The 20,684-nt window shown below is 38.9% G+C and overlaps 1 protein-coding gene across 4 annotated transcripts; it reads right to left on the reverse strand.

Annotated features, from left to right (window-relative positions):
• Positions 1–3,764: 3,764 nt before the first annotated feature.
• Positions 3,765–20,316, reverse strand: LOC111595008 (leucine-rich repeat and calponin homology domain-containing protein 4). 4 transcript variants are annotated; one of them, XM_023308513.2, is made up of 8 exons: positions 19,742–20,315; positions 11,383–11,900; positions 9,308–9,891; positions 8,616–9,255; positions 8,422–8,559; positions 8,062–8,139; positions 6,806–7,807; positions 3,765–4,689 (listed from the first exon to the last, which is right to left on the reverse strand). In XM_023308513.2, exons 1-8 carry the CDS (start codon positions 19,977–19,979, stop codon positions 4,492–4,494), a joined length of 3,396 nt encoding a protein of 1,131 aa, XP_023164281.2. In that variant the 5' UTR covers positions 19,980–20,315; the 3' UTR covers positions 3,765–4,491. The 4 variants fall into 4 exon arrangements, with proteins under 4 accessions (XP_023164281.2, XP_023164280.2, XP_023164279.2 ...); XM_023308511.2 differs by having other exon boundaries at positions 4,611–4,689; positions 6,837–7,807; positions 19,742–20,316; XM_023308512.2 differs by lacking the exon at positions 6,806–7,807 and having other exon boundaries at positions 3,891–4,689; positions 19,742–20,312.
• Positions 20,317–20,684: the final 368 nt, after the last annotated feature.

The following is a 20,684-nucleotide window of genomic DNA, read 5'->3' on the forward strand; positions in this document are numbered from 1 at the left end:
ATAGTCTAAATATCTAACATTTAACACAATCTATAAACATCACACACTTAACTAACTAACTAAACTAATTTTAGCTGGAAATTGACAATGAAAACGAAAGCAATTTGAATATATTGAGATTAGCTCACATGCGTTCGATGGCTTCGATCAAGGTATGACTATTCATTACTTTTCTTTTTCTTCAGTATAAATAGTTATATATATATAAATATATGTGATATATATATATATGAGCAATTCATCTGTCAAATCGAAATGCTGCAGCATTAGTCACTGCATTAGCGTGACATTGAGCTATAGACCCGAAGCATTGGTGACACATAAACTAGAGCCAATTACGACTTACGATTACCTTAGCGCTAGTTACTAGATGGCAACGGCCATCAATTAAGCAGCTCTCGTAGTGCGCCCAAGGCAACGCCAAATGTCTTATTAATAATTCAGCCCAACAAGCCAAATGCCAAATGCCAAATGCTAAGGGCCAAGAGGCCAGCCAGTTGGAATCGTTCTAACCAACTCATTTGTCACACTGAAATTTATTAAAATGATTATCTCGTACATACATATCGCACGGAATGCGTAATTTTTGTCAGTTTGTTGTTGGGGGCGTGGTCACGCCGCCTCGCCGATTTTTTTTGTTTTTTCTTATTTTTGTGTGTGGCCACAAATTGCAGTTGCGTTTGTTATTAGAGGCAAACACAGAAAAGGCAACAGCTTCTGGCATTGCCTGTCTGATAAGCCAGTGAGTGTGGTTTCTATACCCTGTAAAGAGTTTGAGAGAGGCATGACAGACTAAGGATGTTGAAGCTCAAAGCTTGGCTAAATATTTGTAATATTTATAGAGGCCTAGGAGGTGGTGTAGGAGGTATAGAAGGAGAAATTGAAGGAGGTATAGTAGAAAGAATAGTAAGAGATATAGTAGAAGGTAGAAGTAGGAGATATAATAAGAAGAATAAGAGGAGGTATAACATTAGTTATTGCATAATATTAACTATCTTTATCTTTATCTGATATTTTGCTTAACATAAGAAGACCAAGTGTAGCTATAGCGTTACATAGGTTAATCTACAGGATATCTGTACGTTAATCAAGCCCCTTTTTGGTACTCTATCATGTCGGCCTTTGTCTTTTTGGCCCTTTGCTTGGGCATAGTTTAATTGTAGCGCGTGTCGGAGCTGTCTAAATGGGGCAGCCGCTGAGACAGAAGCAATAGCAGGCGGGGCACAGGCAGTGCCATGGGCTGTAGCAGAGGTTGCGGCGTGGTTAGAGCAACCTTGAGGCAGAGGTAAGGGCAATTAGTTGAACTACGCCCTGGGGAATTGCGATAATTAAAATGCTGCTGTATGCCGCAATATTTTTTAGCTGCCATATCAGACTAATCAGATTGCTCCTATTTCAAAGCAGTCAACCTTTCTTTGGCATATACCAACCACACACACACACACACACACACACACACACACGCACGCACAGTGGCACACTCATACTGTCACACACACGCACGCTGTGGGTAAATCAACATTTGCGTTTAATTTGATGGTAAAAAGCACTTTAATTTAGTTGCCAAAGCCATCGAGCCAACATCAACAGCCAACAGTCCGCAGGATTAGAATCCTATTAATTCAAATTCAAAGCGAATGCCAAATTGATTGCCAACAGTCGTTTTTTTTGCCGATTTGCTCTTCAAGCTGTTCTTTTTGTTACCAAAAAAATAAAGGAAAAAAAACAGCTTGCATTGTTTTCATAGAAAAATATTTTTCGCAACTATTTTATGGACGGAACGTGCGAAGCGACGTCTTTTGTTGCTCTCCTCCGGCTCGTTGGGATTTCTTTGACGGCAGCTCCTGGATTGCCACCTGGACTTGCATTCTCATTTGAATGGCTGCTGTGAGTGTTTGATTTCGATTATTACGATTCACTCACAATTGCAATTTCCAAGGCACCGCATCGAAGGCAGCAGCAGCCAAATTGAAGCTCTTATCGAATGGCTTTAATTCGGCTTGGCTTCAAGTTCGTGGCCACAAGCAATTTAATTGTTATCTAGTCTTGGCAGAGCTGGCATTTAGTACTATTTGCAAGGGTAGTTAGAGTACTTGCGACTAAGAAAATATTCATTAATGGCTGAACTGAGATAGAAAATAAAAATATTTTTATTTTCAAAAATTAAATTAAAAATACATTGGGAAAACAGATTTTTAAAACATATGTTAAAAATATACAATGAAAAAAAATAAATAAAATAAAATTTATTTTTTATTGGTAAAAAATATATAGAAAATATATAATAATAAAATATTTTAAAAATATAGAAAAACCTTTTGAAAACTATAGAAAAATAGTTTGAAAAATATAAAATAAAATATGTATTTAATTAAAGCTTATACAAATGAAAAAAAATATATATAAAAAAATGTAAAATACAGAAAAAATATATAAAAAAAGAACTAAAAATAAATGTTCAAAATAAATAAAAGTATTAAAGTAGAAAATTTGATAAGCTGCCCTCGTATTGAAATTTTTATATAGCACCTCAGTACTCAATACAGTTACTATTTTAATAAAAAAAATATTTAAAAAATAGAATCATAAATCTATTCTCAATTTATGCATATTTAAATACAATATTGAAACTATTATTATATTTATAACAATTCTCTTATAGACGTTACCCATCTATATATGAAGAAACAGTAAATGTCGTAAGTTAAGTCTGTAATTATGGATTTGCTATTGTTGCCTCTTTGCAACAAAAACTTCATCAATTGTTTGCGCTGTGCTTATTTGGAAAATTTAAAAACTATTTTTTTTTTTGTTTTCTTTGGATGCGCAGCTGGCAGCAACTTTCAATTTGGCGAACGGCAAAAGTCGTTGTCTCAAAAAAAAAAAAAGAAAATAGCTTAAAAACTCGAGCAAAGAAAATGTTGGCGGAAAAAGTGTTTGGCAAATTTGTGTTTCTGCTCGCAGTTTGTTTTTCTTGCAGCAGCTTTGAGCCACATGTGTGTGCGAGCATCGTGAAAGGCAAATTGTTAAGCCTCGAGCAAACAAGGGTGACAAGCAAAGGGTATACAGAGTGCACAGAGCACATCAGCAGTAGAAATCAATGTGAGCTACAATTGAGGCAAAAAAATGTATCGAGACTTGAAGAGTGGAAGCAAATTGATGTCAGCAAGAGAAATAATAGTAGATAATCTAAAATGGAGATAGAGATAGAGATAGAGATAGAGATAGAGATAGAGATAGAGATAGAGATAGAGATAGAGATAGAGATAGAGATAGAGATAGAGATAGAGATAGAGATAGAGATAGAGATAGAGATAGAGATAGAGATAGAGATAGAGATAGAGATAGAGATAGAGATAGAGATAGAGATAGAGATAGAGATAGAGATAGAGATAGAGATAGAGATAGAGATAGAGATAGAGATAGAGATAGAGATAGAGATAGAGATAGAGATAGAGATAGAGATAGAGATAGAGATAGAGATAGAGATAGAGATAGAGATAGAGATAGAGATAGAGATAGAGATAGAGATAGAGATAGAGATAGAGATAGAGATAGAGATAGAGATAGAGATAGAGATAGAGATAGAGAGGGGGCATCATTAGTGTCTAGTCTCAGGCCAAGCAATAGATGCAGATACTTTTTGAACACACCTCGTTATACATTTTGTTGACATATTGGAAATATGAAGAGAAATAAAACCAGAGTCTCAAAGTCTTTACGTATTACAATTTTTCATTTTTATTTGATATATTCGAAGACTTCGTGCATAATTCGCTCCGTATAAAGTGTAGAAAAGTGAGCACAGCTAACGTTAGGACTAAGCTACATAATCAAATTACTCATATATGCACATATATATCTATTTATATATGTACTTGACAAATGGTATATATATGTATGTGTTCATATTGAATGTTTCATACTTAAAACAGTATTTCATTTAATTTTGGCCAGAGTTGAGTAGATAAACCGCAATTAAATATATAACAGAAACAAATGGCATACAGTTTGAGATGCACTTTACAAACTAATAATATACATATGTGTAAATGTATGTCTGTTTGTGTGTGTGTGTGTGTCTATAAATTCATATGATAAACTTTTATAAATATTTCTTTGTGACTAACTCAAATTCGTTGGTTTATGTCTGGTTTTTTGGTCTCATTGTATTGTGCTGTGTGTGAGAGTGTGTGCGTGTGTGTGTATGTTGTATTTACATAAATAAATAAACTACATACCTAAATGAAGTTTAACAAAGCATATGACATAATAAATGTAACTACTAACTGTTGGCTACAACTCTTCAAAGTTATGCAGGAAACCCGTGTGTGTGTATTATTTATATAAGTTCTTCCAAAAAAGTTTTAAAAGTATTTTATCCATTTGGTTCACGTCTTTCTGTGTGTGTGTGTGTGTGTGTGGGCAGCATCAAAAGGAAGCTTCCTGCACACTCAGCTTCGGCTGTCACTTTCACTTTTCCTGCTTCATCTAGACTAGCGGCGTTGGCGACAGCGTGGCACGTGTTGTTGTTCTGGTTGGTGATTTTGTGGGCGTGGCTGCACCACTGCTGCCGCTGCTGTGCTCCACTAAGCCGCTGCCATGCAATCGAAACAGCTCGCCCACCGTAATGGACACCTGGACGGCACCTTTGCCCTCAAGCACATCGGCTGCGCAGCAAATTAGATTCTGTGTGCAAAAAAAAAATTTGTTTCAATTATTAATAAAAACACAAAAATCCACAGCAAAGTTAAGTTACATCAAACGACTTCTAGCACAAGCATAATCAACGGTTTGGCCGTCACTGTGTCGGGGTGCGTGTCTTGGCTAAGGCAACAGTTGCAATCAAACTGCGCAAGCACTGTGGGCATAGAAACTAGTTTTGCTTTTCATATATTTTTTATATTTCATTTATATATATATATATGTGTGTATATATATATGTACTTCTTTGACATTTGCGCATGGTTCTTGTTTATGCTTACAATAAATGCATTTGGTTTAAAGAATAAATGGAAGTTTTGCTCCACTGTGCAGTGTATATATAGAGAATTTCCTAGAATAAATGCAACTTTGCTTGTTGTTTGGCTTCATTATACATATCAAAAATGTTTCACTGTATCTCATAAATATATGGATTATAATTTCTTTATAATTTTTTGATTGTTTTCCTTTGCGTTTACAGTGTTGGAAAAGTTCTTATGAATATATATATATATATAGGGCATAGCTTGTCTTTGTTAAATGTTGTTTATAAAAATTAAAGACTATTACTAAATTTATTATATATATAAATATAAATTGTTTTTTTTTTGCATTTCTTATAGCTGCCTGAATGTTTATATATCTTCCTCTTTTTGGGGTTTCGCTTCCAATTTTGTTAGACAAAATATAAATATGTTTGTTTGTTTTAAGTACTTGATAACTAATTTTAAATAACTATTCAAGTTTTCGAGTGTGCGTTTCTTTTAGAAATTTGATTAGCCTTTCATCGAGAGTTTCGTTAAGTACTTATGCACTATATAAGCTTACATATATGTATGTATATAAATTTTAGTTAAATTATATCGATATAGTTAGGAATGTTATATATAGTTATTTTGTTTTCCATTTTAGTTATAAATAATACAGTTATAGTCATCGGGAAAAGAGAGTTCACTCATAAAATACAAATAATGTGTGTCTTGGCAACAAAATCGAGAAATATTGCTTGTGTGCGTGTTGTATATATGTATAAATATGTAGAGTTATATATAGCTGATTCTGACTGTCTATATTTGTACAGTCAAAGGCACTATTTGTGTCAAATTGTAGATGAGAATTGCTGTGCGTTGAATAGACTGTTCAAAAGATTGTGCTTTCGAGTATGCATATATATTGTTGATCTTTGTTGAAGTTGAATTGAATTGTTATCTATATAATTAACTACGATGGTAGTTCGAAAAAAACTAATTGATTGATCCTTAAACTGCCCTCGCATTGTGCTGATGCTTTCCAATTGTTTTCTATATCATTTATATCTATTTCACGATTGGTTTTTTACAAACTATTTTGTGTCCCTGCTTTCAGTTAAAACCGTACAACGCAACGCCTGTTCCAATAACAACAATCCGTATATGTATTATATAACTATCTATATCCTTCCATCCTAACTGTTAAACACACCTCTCTACTTTCTACTTAGTTCAACTAACAAACGGATCGCAAATCAAGTTTTTTTTTAGTTTCGTTGTAACTTATCAATTAGGAATAGGCATAGCTTTTGGCTTCTATATATATATATATAATGGATATAGTTTTTAAATGAAAATAATGTATATGATGAACTGTTTTATAATGTGGTTGGTATATAGGTTTATGGGAATACCCTCAATATAGGTTTTGGCTTTACACTTTATAGTATACATAGTCATGAATGCTTAGAAATCTCACAGGATAGCAAATACATATAGTAAAATATGTACTTTTGAAATGATAATGATGAAACTGGATGTTTTATAATCTCACGTATGTAAATCATACATAAATCTCACAGGATAGCAAATACAATTTGTGGGAATACCCGCAATGTTTCTTGTAGTACACAAAGTCTTTGGGTTTATGGAATTAACAACTAGGTTTTTGCGTAATACTTAAAAGCAGCCTCAAGAACTCCAACTACGAGAGTTAAATGTGTAAATGTTTTTCTGATTAGTACAAAGCGCCATAAAAGCTGTCTTAAAACTATTGGCAATACATAAAGGCAGTGGCAGCTATATAGACTATATAACTACTATATGTGCTAGCCGGGCAATGGAAAGAAGACGAGCCACAGGAAGGTGACTATGAAAACGCACGACAATATGATCGTCAGTGTGTGGGAATCGTGCTTTAGCAACGAAGTTCCAGCTTCGTGTTGCTTCAGCTGCTTCAGTTGCGACTGCTGTTCATCAATGCGATAGATGCTGAAGACCTCCAGCTTGGGCTGCTGCTCGAAGAACTCAATGCGCTTGGCAAGAGATTTCACTGTGGACTGCTGCTTCTCCTCCTTTGGCTGTTGCTGTTGCTGCTGCTGCTGCTGTTGTTGATGCTGCTGCTGCTGTTGTTGATGCTGCTGCTGCTGCTGCTTCTCGTCAATTAGATGATAGTGGCCAGCCGGTCCAGCGGCGGCCACATCGTGTTCGCTTTCGATAATCGTTTGCAGCATGCGATTGTTGTTGTTCAATTGAAAACTATTTTGGCCATGGGCATTCCATAGATTGTGCTTGATCTTCTCGTAGGTCTTCAGTTTGGCTGTGCGCAGCAGCTGACCCATTGCACCCAGTTGCTGTTGCTTTGGCGGCTCATACAGCATACAAGTTGCTGTTGTTAGTGTTACATCATCATCAGACATATGCGCTTCCACACAATTCTCATACATAACATTATCTAGTTGCTGCAACATCTGTTCTGGCTGTTTGGTGCAGGAGTTTGGTGCTTGCTCTGGCTGTGGCTGTTGCTCTTGCTCTTGCTGCAGCTGTTGCAGTTTTAGCTGCAACTGTTCCTGCTGTTGCAGGCAGCGCATATGCTGATGATGTGGATTCGCATCGAGAGCTATCAAAGCGGCCACTGTGCGCAGTAGGGCAACTGCATTTGGCACTTGTTGCCGCCCAGCAATAGTATCAATGTTATTGTTGTTGCTGCTGCTACTACCGCTGCTGCTGTTGCTCTTTCTGTTGTTGTAGCTGCTGTCTTTATCATTGACATATACATCAGTGTCATAGTCATCATCAGCGCGTGGTTGTTCGTTTTGTTGTGGCACAACATCTGCACAGGAGCAAATCAACTCCTGCAACCAACACCAATAACAGATTTTATGCATCATTTTTTTTTTCTTTTTCAAAGTGTATGTGTGTGTTTGGGAGTGTATGTGTGTTTGTGTGGAGTAGGGGTAAGGGCAAGTGTCTCTTAAATATAAATTGACTACAAAAGCGACAAAGCTTTGGGCACTAAAAAGCATTTCAATTGCCCCACAACCAAATGACAATGTTCACTAACTTAGAGGTAAGACTGTAGCTATTCAATATAGTGTGAAATACGCACCTCATCTACACCAATGCGACGACAGGCCTCCAGGAAATTATCCACATTGCGTCGACAGCGTGCCATGGACAGTTTGTTCTACAGAGAAACGTCATATTAGCATAAATTTATAAAATATATATATTTCAAGTTGATGTAGAGTGAAAGCAAATAAATATGTGGTACGCGGTTAAGATAATAGATAAATGTATATAAAATACAGAGCTCACTTTTCAGACTAATTAAGTTATACTTTCAAGTGGCATTGAAGCGGTTTCGCATCCACTTCATAAAGCCATAAAAGATTTACTTCTAATTGAATCTTAAATCGTTTGCACCACAATTGCTTTGCTAACTCTACAAGCGAACCACAATACGCACCACACCGGGCGATGGCACATGTATGCTGGCCACAGAGCGCGGACGCACATAGTTGGCCAAATGGCAGAGTATAACGCCATCCGTCAATGCCGATGCAATGTCCTCGGGCAGCGTCATCTTTAGTCGCGTTTCAATAATCTGCAAAGGTAGATAAATTAGAATTGATTTCAACTATGAAATCAATCATCACTCACGCTGCGCAGCTGCGACATGAGTTCGGTTTCCTCGCGTTGTCTATCAAACTCTCTTCGCATGGTGAAGCTCAGCTTCTCGGCAGGTATATCATGATTCCAGGTGACTGTGCGTGGTGTCTTAACGTTGCCCAATTTGCTGCTACTGCTCACAGGTGACTTTAGTACGTTGCTTCCAGTGGCAGCAGCAGCCGCACCACCGCCACTACCATTGAATTTGGTGGTGCAGCCATTGTTGTTACTGTTGCTGTTTGTAAGCACCCCAATGCCATTCTTCAATGGACTATGAGGCTTTACGTAGCCTACACAATTGGCGCCATTGCCCTCGGCTGGTGATTTTACTGATGATGACATCAGTTCCGTGTTGCGTGAAGGTATCACCTTTTGTATAGGTTTCTTTGGTATGACCACATCATCGATGCCGTTGCCATTGCTGTTGCTGTTGCTGTTGCTGTTGCTGTTGCTGTTGCTATTGCCATTGCTGCTGGGTTGCTTCATAATGGACTTGGGCAGGGTGGCCGTTGACCCATTGGTGAGACGTGGCAGCTCCTCCTCATTGGGACTGGAGTTCGCATTGGGATGCTTTTGCTTATATACGCTAATCTCCTGATTGCGCTGCTGCTTCAATGCATCCTTATATTCCCTGCAAACATTTTTGATTAGATTTATTGAAACTTTGCCTTTCTAAGACTTACTTATAGGTCTGTATGTTGCTGAGACTCTTGATTGACTTGCCATTGCTGCGCTCTTGATGATGGTCCAGCAGCAGATCCTCGTCCTGGTCCGGAGATGAGCCGTTGCTGGAACTGTTCGAGTGCGCGTAGCTAATATGCTCCATTGAACGCTTGCTGGGCGAGGAAATGGGAGAAGCTCCAGCGCTCAGTGTCAGACTTTCATCCACAATGGTGCTGGTGCTTGAGGTGAGCGATGCATCCATCAGCAGCTGCTGCTGCTGCTGCTGATTGTTGCTGGCGGACGGCACCATGCGAGGTAGCGTGGCACAATGCAACGGCGAATCAGTCTTCGACTTGCCGGGCGCATCATGCGACCAGCGTTTGTCCAACCCGTCGCTGGTGCTGTAGCCCGAATCGATTTGATGTCGCACGGCGTGTCGTTGCGTGGACGTCGTTTCCAGCATGTTGCCGCTAGAATTGTGACGCGGCGCACGTCGCAATGTCGTGTAGCCGTCATAATTGCCACCTGCTCGAGCACCTTTCTCCTCCTTGGTTGCTTGCGTCTCCAGAAACTTGAAAACGTGCACCAGGCCCCGCATGCAGAGCTAAAAGTGGAGAATCGAATATTGAATTGAATGCGGTATAGGAACTCTGCTGCAAGTCGTATAACAATTGAACTAGTTCTAATTTGAAACTGCAATCTAATTGGAACTAGGAGCATAATAACGTTGGTAATTGAGGTGCCCAAATTTAAGTATAAAAGGGAGGAAGTGAGTTATTGTTAATAAATCAAAATAGTAGAGCTGTAAATTCCTCATGTGACATCATGTGTTGTTAAGGTACTAAATTTGATTGTACAGGTTCTACACTACATAATAAAATACTCAAATAAAAGTAGAGCTGTAGGATCTAGTTCCAGTAACTAAGTCAACTGAAAGCTATCGTTCATGAGCAGCTTCGAAGTTAAAGAATGAAATGTTGACCAAATAGAATTACGCTTAGCCAACTGAATATTTATGGAAAGGTCGCGACTGACCAATTGAACAGATTCAAATGAACTGAATTGTTCACTGATCACTGAATTAGTTCAATCGTTTATTATAAGTTCCAGTTCATTTAAGCTTATTTACAAATAACTCTGTCATCCCTCTAAGACTCCACTACTTAAATTATATTGCTAAAATTCTACTACTAAAATACTAACTCTACAATTCTACTGCTTCAAGTCTACTATTACAGTTCTACTACTACTACTAATCTAATATTACAACTCAATTTCCATAAATCTACTATTTCCTTAATACTAAAATTCTACTACTAGAAGTCTACTATTACAGCTCTACTACTACTACTTTCCTCTAATCTACTACTATTTCCGTACTACTAAAATTCTACTCCTATATTACAGCTCTACTACTACTAGTACTACTCTGATAATCCTACTGAATTTTCACAAATCTACTAATATTTGCCTACTATTCAAGTTCTACTACTACAAGTCTACTGATAATACCAGATAATACTACCCAATTTCAACAAATCTACTACTATTTCTCTACTACCAAATGTCTACTACTAAAACTCTACTCCTATGAGTCTACTACTACTACTAATCTGATATTACAACAATTTCCATAAATCTACTACTATTTTTCTACTACTAAAATTCTACTGCTATAAGTGTACTATTACAGCTGTACTACTATTAGTACTACTCTGATAATGATACTCAATTTTCACAAGTCTACTACTATTTGCCTACTACTATAATTCTACTCCTATATTACAGCTCTACTACTATTAGTACTACTCTGATAATACCACTCAATTTTCTCTAATCTACTACTATTTCCCTACTACTAAAATTCTACTGCTACTAGACAACTCTACCAATAACAACTCTACTACTATTTCTCTATTGCTAAAACTCTTCTATTTGTCAATCTGAATAGGCAAATGTGGTCATTTCTCAGCTGAGTCGGCTATATAAATAAAGTGTAGCATTGATAGGCTATCTAATCAGGTTTGTATAGCTATGGCATATTTCTGCAAATAGATAATATTATGACAAATAGATCAGAGTCATTTGTACTTACGCTTGCTGGTGGCGAGGTCAGAGGATTGTTCTCCAGCTGCAGTTCCACCAATGTGCTCATGTGCCTTATCTCTAGAGGAAGACTGGCTATGCGATTGTTGCTCACGTCCAGGGAGACCAGGCTCAGGCAGGTGACCTCGCGTGGCAGATAGAGCAGCTGATTGCTGCGCAGCGAGAGCGAACGCAGGGTGCGCAGTTCGCCCAGACGAACGGGCAGGGCGGTCAGCTGATTGTAGGAGGCATCCAGATCCGTGAGCGTCTCATCCAGACGGCCCAGCTCATCGGGCAGCGTGGCCAATCGATTGTTCGAGACGAGCAGCACTTGAAGAGGCAAAAAACAAATCTCGCGTGGCAACGAGCTCAGCTGATTGCTGCGCAGATCCAAATAAGTCAGCGAGGAGAGCTGCTTCACAGACTCCGGTATGCTGCGTATGGTATTATGATAGAGCATCAGCGTCTCCAGAAAAGCAAACGTTGTGATCTCCTCAGGCAGCTCACAAAATCTATTTCGGGACAAATCTGTAAAAGACAAGGCGGGAGCGACATTAATTAAAGCTGCAAAAGGGGCGCGTTGGCTTGTTTATTTTTGTTCGCACACAGCAGAAGGGACAGCCAGAAGGAGGAGGAGGAAGAGGGGCGGGCCGTGGGGTAGGAAAAGGAAATGGGGGAGAGTTCTCAGTTTTCCCTAAGAATAAAAGGAAGAGGAGGAAGCTGAAGAGTTCTCAGTTTCACTCAGGAAAAGAAGGCGCGGAAAGTGTTCACAGTTTCCCTTATCACTGCAACATTGCTTGGGGCACGCATGCCAATCGCAACTCCAACATCAACTCCCAACTCTACTGCGCCACAGTGGAGCGCATGACCTCAATCTGCCGGCAATTTACGATTTGCCCACTCGTTGCTTGCCGGCCCGCTCCCCGTTTGTTGGAATGGGCAATTAATTTACTAAATGAATTTGCATGCGAAATGAGCGCGGGGCAAGTGGTGCAGTGGTTGGGCGGTTTGCGCATGGCGTGCACAGACAATGCTGTTAAAAAAGACGAGGCAAACAAAACAAATTTATTGTGTACACGAAATTGTGCGTAAAGTTGTTTAAATTCTCTTTGGAGTGGGCGTAGATTAGGTACAAAGCAATTTGGCTGAGAGGCAGATTGGATAATGTGTAGGTAGCTGTGCTAGGTACCTTGAAGTATATGAAGAGCTGATTAGCTCTGCTTAGTTTTATGTCTAGGAATTCCTCAATTCTGGAAAAGATTTCGGGTTTTCTCTTTGACTGTAAGCCCTCTATAAACAGCTGCGCAGTTTTATGTCTGAAAATTCCTCAATTCTAAACTTAATTTCGGATTTTCTTTTTAACAAAGGAATTTTCATTGTTGGGTGAGCACGAAAAGTGGCTTAAAAGTGTTCTTAAATGCTGCTCCTAAGTCTAAGAAGTCTCTCTAAGTGCTAAGAGTTTTATAAACTTGTTTGTGCCCTATTAAAAACACTTTGAATGCCCATAAAATAATGTTGCGATGATATCATATGTAAAATTGAAGTAAAAATGCTTGACCAGCATTTTTATTTAACTTTTATAGAAATAGCATTGGATTTTTTTCTGTAAGTGAATCACTTTTTTATCAGAAATTAACTAAGATATATTTAGCTCACTTATAGTTTATAGTTTCATTTGAAACCTTCTTAGCTGTAATTCGTTGCTCAACACTGGTTATTGTGAATACTAATTGCGCGCTATATTCAGATGCTGATTGATAACCAAAAGACTTTTTATACACTCACTCAATTTGATACCCTACAAGTTCAAAGTCTTTGCAACTAGTTGCCTCACACTGCTGTTCGGGTTCTACGTATTTGGAACTAGTTCAGCAACAGCAGCTATTGCACTTTCTACTTATGTTGAGCTCACTTTTTAGCTCAAAATGTTGCTAATTTGTAAGGAACAAGTTTTAAGCTCTCGCTAAACTAGTTCCAAGTCATTGGAGCTAGTTGCTGAACACTGACTATTGCGAATATGACTTTATTCGCCTTCATGTGGCTTATGCAATGCTCTTGAGGAGCAAAACCAGAAATGTGAATCCATCAGCCACTTCCAAGTGCTCAACGCTAAAAACTGGCTGTCAACAGCCGTTGAGGCATTTGTTGTTACTGTTGTCGTTGTTATTGTTGTTGATTTACGCACACAGCCAGTGGCTCCCCAACCTACGAATGAAAATTTGCTTTATGCCTCGCTCAGCTCTCATCGACAGCAACAAAGAGGCAGGCAGCCGTTGGGGCGCGGCCTTTGTAGCTTCTCGCTATGGCTTCACAGCAGCGTAATCCCCATAAGCTTCATCTGGCCTGCTCCTGCCCAACCCCTTCATGCCATCTGCCCCGCCCCTAGCTGCTTACAAATGCAGACAAAGGCAGCGCTTAAGATGGCATTGCCTGCAGTTGCAACACTTTGCTGCACCCACATGGCAAGCGGCGACGGTTGAATAAACTTTGCCAGCAGCCAACAGGATGTGTCAAGGACTGCCGCGCCGTGACATCATCAGCTTTAATCAGTTGATATCTCCGCTTATCAGCTTTTGCAGCTTGCGGAAATTGTATTTGCGCTTATTTCCCTCACAGCATCCGCGATATCGAGCAGCGGCTAGCTGGAACTGCCACCTGCCGCATGCTGCATGCAACGCGCCTAAAAGTCACATCAGGGGCTGCCACTGCCTCTGACTCTGACTCTGCATCTACATCTGCCTTCGCCAATTGGCTCCTGGCCAAAAACGCAATGCGCAAACAAATTGGGGCTACATAAAGCAAACACACAAATAAATCAAATTGTTTCTCTTTTTCGATGCCCTTTAAAAATGTTTACAGTGGGTATTATGTCGTTGTGTTGGTGTATGTAGCAGCTGGAGTAAGTATCGCAGTCAGACTTGCGACATGAAATTAAAAATATTTGTATATATCAATGACATAATATAGAATTTATATAATGATATATCCGAGTATAATATAAACAGCAAAATTGTATATAAATATAAATATATTTATTTTTTTATCTCAGTTCTTTATTTTCAATAGTTCGACTTGGTTTGCTTAGTTATATCTTATCTATTAAGAATGAAAGCTAAAGATACCAAAATTATCTGCATTGACTCTCATAAATAATATTCCTTCTCAAGGTACCTCCAGCTAGACACGTTTAAGCTTATCGCTTTGGCATGCTCGAAACATGCATGAGATGCAAGGTATTTTCAAGTCAGTCACTCCCAGCTAAATTACTTTGAGTTTTGTCAGTTTTGCACGGTTGTCGCGACATCAAAATTGGGAATTGGATCACAGCAGTTCGAGAATAATGTCGCACACCTGCAGCACAGCTCATAAATATTGAAGAATCTACTCACAGAGTAAGGTTCACATTTATAGCAGCATATATATATATATATACGGCATAAGTGCAGGAGAGTGCAGGCCAAGAGCTATGGCTAGCCATTTATTGTTTTAGGGCGTCAACGGAAGCAACAAAAAATTCAATTTGATGGCGCCAAATTCCAGACTAAAAGAATCAAAGAGAACAGCAACAACAACAACAACAACAACGACAACGACCGCACTTATTTGGAAGTTTGGGCCCCCACGACAAATTTGGAACCATTTGCCACTCGTGACTGGCAATTCCGACAGCTTGGTTCATGCTGTGGTGTGGCCTCCTCTATTGATGGATTTATTGAAATTAATTTAGTAAGTTTTATGGCTGGGCTTTCGCCAGCAATGATGACGATGATGATGATGTTGGGCACACGCTTGGAATTGTGAATCATAATGGAATGATGGAGAAAAAGAGCAAAGCATTCAAGTTACCCGTTGGAAGCGGCTTTTATGGTATAATAAATGGCTATACAGTTGGATTGTAAGCTATGCTATATATGCTATAAATATGGTCACACTTAGTAATCAGACTTTATATGGAACATGAGCACATACAAAGATTTAGACGTGAAGACAAAGAAAGATCAAAGATATAACTGACTCTAATACAAAGCATTTTAGAACTGATTCAAACGTAGTTCATTATAAAGCCACGCTAATTAAAATAGTCCTGAATCAGAACTGGATCAGAGGTGGTGCAGACCAAGAGAACACACACAAATTGCATTAGTTACGATCTCAAACTCGTTCACATCTGATTCATATGAATTTACCAGAAATTAAACTACTCATGAATCGGAACTGGTTCAATGAAGATGCAAAAAGCAAATCTAAATGAGTCATACATTGGAACTACTTCGCAAATTGAATTACAAGGAATTTAGCTAGTCATGAATCGGAACTGGCTCAAATGAACTCAAAATTTAAATAAGTCAAAATCGGAACTGCTTCACAAGTGGTTCATATTGAAATACCACAAATAAAATTAATCAAAATTTGGAACTGGTTCCGTAGTGGTTCATATCAAGATACCACACAAATTTAATAAGTCACAAATCCAGAAGTTTATATTAATATACTAGATAAATTGAACTAGTTCCGAATCTTTACTAGTTCACAAGATGAACTAGTTCCGAATCTTTACTAGTTCACAAGATGTTCAATTAATTCAATAGAATTTTATTCAAATTTCTTTAAATATATTTTTATGCATGATTTTTGCAATAGCTTAACTAAAATTTCCCACACTTTGGAACTATTTGCTTTATCGCTGAGTAAACTCGATTTGTCAATATGCAGCTGAGAATACAAACAATACAGTTTCCATATGGTTTACCCTCTTCACTCTATCTTCCAATAAGTTCCAAGCAATCAAAACATTTATAACAACAACAACAATAATAATGCTCGCTTCGATGCCTGCTTCAATTGCTTCGATTTCATGTGGAAAGCAGAAGATACCCCCAAACTCTGCTTCCCCCATCAACTGTTGCCCACTCATCAGCTACTCAACACACACACACACACACAGCTGTGTTTGTTTGGTGCTCTGAAATTTTTGCGCATATTTCATTTTTAATCATTTTGTAAACTTAACATTGTGTTTGCACTAACGGTAAACAAGTAATAAAATAAATATTGAGCGCATTTAATAGTTTTTGTTGTTATTTCTTTTGCGCTTTTCCAGCATATACCAGCTGCAAGCATTTCGCTTTTCCCCAGCAGTAAAAACGCTCTCACACACACACACACACACATCGACAGCGGCTGGAAATTGTCTGGCGTGTGTTTAATTTGTTATTGTTGCTGTGGCTATTGCCCTTAATTTATTTGCTGCTGTTGTCAGCTGATACGAGCTGCACTTCCAGTGGCGGCTGTCCAGCTAAGCTGCCGCTGTCAATACAACGTTTACACAATGATTGATTGCTAAAGATATGCTTATCGCAATATGTAATACAATTGCACCGTTTCATCTAGTTAGCATTTAAATTGAAATACAGTGAAATCCCACTAGAGAGCACTGCAACATATATATTATAAGCTTATGTATCGCGATATTTGTATTTATCCTATTTTGCTGCGCATAAACGTAGTTCTAGTAGTGCTAGGGGCGCGCGTGCTTCGCTCACTTTGTTTATGCTTCAGCTATTTTTTTTTTGCTGCTGCCTCTGCTGCCACACATCGTGAAACCATTAAATATAGCTTACACTTCTCAATTAATGAACAGACACAATGAGCGTCCATTTTTCTGTGTCAAGTTTGCAGCCAATTGGCCTCAATTCTGAAATATGCTTGAACATTTATCTATAGAAAGCATTGTTGCTGAACTATTAGATAATATTATGAGGAATATTCATTTATTGCGCATTGGCTGCAATTCGCAACAAGAGTGAAATTTAGCTTGAATTGCATTGTTCGTGAGCAGTGCTCGACGTAATGCACGATCGCTGCCTTCAAGTCTCATCTCTAGCTGTCAATCATTGCTCATGCAAAGCACGCAGCATAGTTTGACAGCCACTGCGCAGACGACGTGCCCAGCCCAGCCCGACCGCAGCAGACAAAGTCGCTTCCACTTCCTCTCTTCTGCGTGCTTAGAGCAACAAATAATAATAAAAAATAGCTACAAAACTGTCGGCTACATATTTACACATTACAACGACACACACACACATGCACGCGATAATTTTGTCTCTCTTTGCCCCCTCGCTCGGTTTGAAATTGTTTTGTTTGGCAACAACAACAGCAACTTCTTGTTTCTTGTTTAGCCGCACAGCAACACTGGCGGCGGCAGCAGCTGCAAACGTCACTGCGCAGCTGCTAACGTTTTCTGCTACTTTACTATCCTTACTGCTATTCATTTCTGCTACATTTTTGTATTTGCATGCTAACCTTTTCTGCTACTCATTTAACGACTGCTATCCACTACTCTCTTCTGCTGCACTTTTGTATTTCCATTTCTAGTTCTATATCTTTCTCATTGCATCTGCTGCTGCCTACGTAGCCTTTGCTACTGCTCTTTTATCTGTAGTTACTTTTATGTTGATTCTTTTATGCACGTACATACATATATTCACATTATTTCTACTACTTTAGTTGATTATTTTCGTTTCATTTTTTTGCAGCTTGCAATTATTTTAAACAATTTCCTGCACGTCGCCGAGACAATTTTGTCTGCCTGCAGTTTCAGTTGCAGTTGCCTATTTTCATCTCTTTTGTCTGCTGCTCGTTGTTTGCTTTACGTGACATTCGTCTTAATCACGTGCAGGCTGGCGACTGCAGTGAAAACGAAATGACTTTTGGCTGGAAGCAGTGGAAGGCAGGGGAAGGTGGGCTGGAAGGAAAATTGAGAGGAGTGGGTAGCACAGACCACAACAACAAATCGTTTTAGGAAACGTTGACAGCCAGTCAGCCCCCCTCACACATGCTCCCCCACTCCACTTTAACATCCCCAAGGGTTGTTGGCAAAAGCAAAAGAAAAAGAAGCGAAAGCAAAAAAATTCTTTATGGCTCTCATTGATTTCTTTCAAGTGGTTATTCGAGGCGATGTTGCCACCTTTTGCCAGTTTTTTCAGGGGTTGCAGATTTACAAAGGTTCTTCTTCGACTTCTGCCCATTCACCTCTATTGGCACAACATAATTGACAAATATTTAGCAACAAAACGACTTCATTATGTACTGGAAGGTGGAGGGTCTTATAATGATGTTCACACCAAAAGGGGCGAATGGCTTTAATTGCTAATTAATCACGCCCACGCACACTCGCACACACACACATGAACGTGTGTGAGCGATGACTCAATTGGAAAGCCGTTCCAACGCATTGAACCACAAACAAAACTTTCAACTAAAGACGGAAGTTCAACTGGAGCATAAATTAACTACAGATGAGTAGCTAGAACTGATATATGATATGTCAAATAGAAGAGGAAGGAGAACAAAAGAATTTTGTGGACGTCTATAGTTTATAAAACTAGTAACTAGGCTAGCAATTTCTGACAGTAAAACTCTTAACTTAGCTGTAGTTCTACTCAATTCATAATTTAGTTCTTTAGTTCGTTGAGCTAGTTCAAGCCAATCCACCTCACCAACTGAACCAAATGAGAATATGATAATCTTAAATCATTTAATATCAACGCCATAAAGAGTACATAGCATATAAGAGAAACTCTAAATTACAGGGTATACAAAACTACTTTAGTGGTTAGAGTAGCAAATGCATAATTGCATCCAATAAAAATAAGCACTTCTATTTATAACAATGATATAATATTGAAATTTATTTTTAGTTAAAGACTAAATTTATATTTAAACTTTTTCTACGGTTTGGTAAATGCCCGACAACAAAAAAGAGAGATGAAATGGAAGAAGAGGAAGCGAACAACACGCACAGCTGAACATCGACGTCCTGCATCGATTTTACTTATTAAAACAGATGGTTCGCTCATCGGGGTAGTTAACTGGGTGGGTGAGTGGGTGTGCAAGTGTGTGTATGCGCTTCTATGTGTATTGACTGCATTTTTCGGGCACAACAAAAACGAAAGTTGGCTGAACTTGAAACAAGCAGCAGAAACGCCTGAAAAAACCCACCCGAAATGCGAATAGTGCAGAATGCAAATGGAAAAGCAGTAAACGGTAAAAACAGCTGCAATAATTACGGTTCCTGATGGGAGAGAGCGAGAGAATGAGAGAGGAGCTGAGGAGAGGCGAGCAGGAGAGCGTAGGCAAGTGCGTGCGAACGCAATAAAAAGTCATAAAACGGCTGCAGATGGACAAGGCGACATTAAGAGAGGGAAAAAGATAGACTACCAAAAGAGAGCAAGAGCAAACGAGAGAGCAATCATACGGCGGGCTGCTGCAAATTATTGATTTTCAAGCGAACAAAAGGAGATTTAAGCATAAATGTAAAGACGCAAACCGCACCCAGCGATTGGGGGTTGGGCATATTAGTAACGCACCTGCAATAACGGTATCCGTGAGGCCAAACTTTGCGCCTGTTTTGGGAAAATCCTTCAGCTTGCGATTAGTCAGTATCAATTCGCCGCTAAAGTGGGCCTCCTCGAGGATTCGCTCCAGCGAACGCGTCAGCTGCGAGTGCCCCAGCATGGGTGACGTGCCGCCTACGGGGGCGGGCGAAGTTGTGGAGGTGAGGAGGCTGCCTCCGCTGTGTAGGCGTTTGTACACCGTGGCTGCCATGCTGTGTGTTTGTGAGTGTGGGCGTGGTAGCAGAGACGCTGGCGACGGCGTCAAACACACACAAACAAATAACTACTGCACCAACAACGGCGACAACTGCAGCGAACTACAAGCGAAGAAGACCTGTAAAATGCGTTAGCATTTTCCTACTGTGACGCCAGCTAAAAACTCATTGATAAGATTTCTAAGAAATGGTTACGGCTTTTCCTTTGCGGCTTCTTTCTTTCTCACACGCATGTACACATACGCGCGCGCCTTCGCACAAACATAAAAACACACCCGAGAAACAAGCGGAGCAACAGCGAGGCCCAAACACACGCCACGAAATTATAAAAAATACTGATACAACGAACTATCAGTGTGACCTAACTGAATGAACCAAAAATTCACCTCTTTTCAAACAATGCTATAACTTGGTATTTTTAACATATTCAAAACATTTATACCATTTCTATAGTATAACTGCCTTAGGAACATAAAAGTCCATATTTAAAATTAACTTAATTCTTATTTGAGTTTTCATATCACGAAAACACTTTTTATATTTTTATTTAATTTAAAAACGGTATAGTTTTTTAATTTATTGTAATAAAATAGTTTTATACTCGTAATGTCTTTAATAATTTTTTAATTTGCAAATATTGGAAGCACACAAATTTAAATCGCCCGCAGTCTCTGAGTTAATTTCGTTGTGCGATATTATTT

Source organism: Drosophila hydei, unplaced genomic scaffold (assembly GCF_003285905.1).
Source record: "Drosophila hydei strain 15085-1641.00,03,60 unplaced genomic scaffold, DhydRS2 tig00008114-arrow-pilon, whole genome shotgun sequence".
Lineage (NCBI taxonomy): Eukaryota > Metazoa > Arthropoda > Insecta > Diptera > Drosophilidae > Drosophila > Drosophila hydei.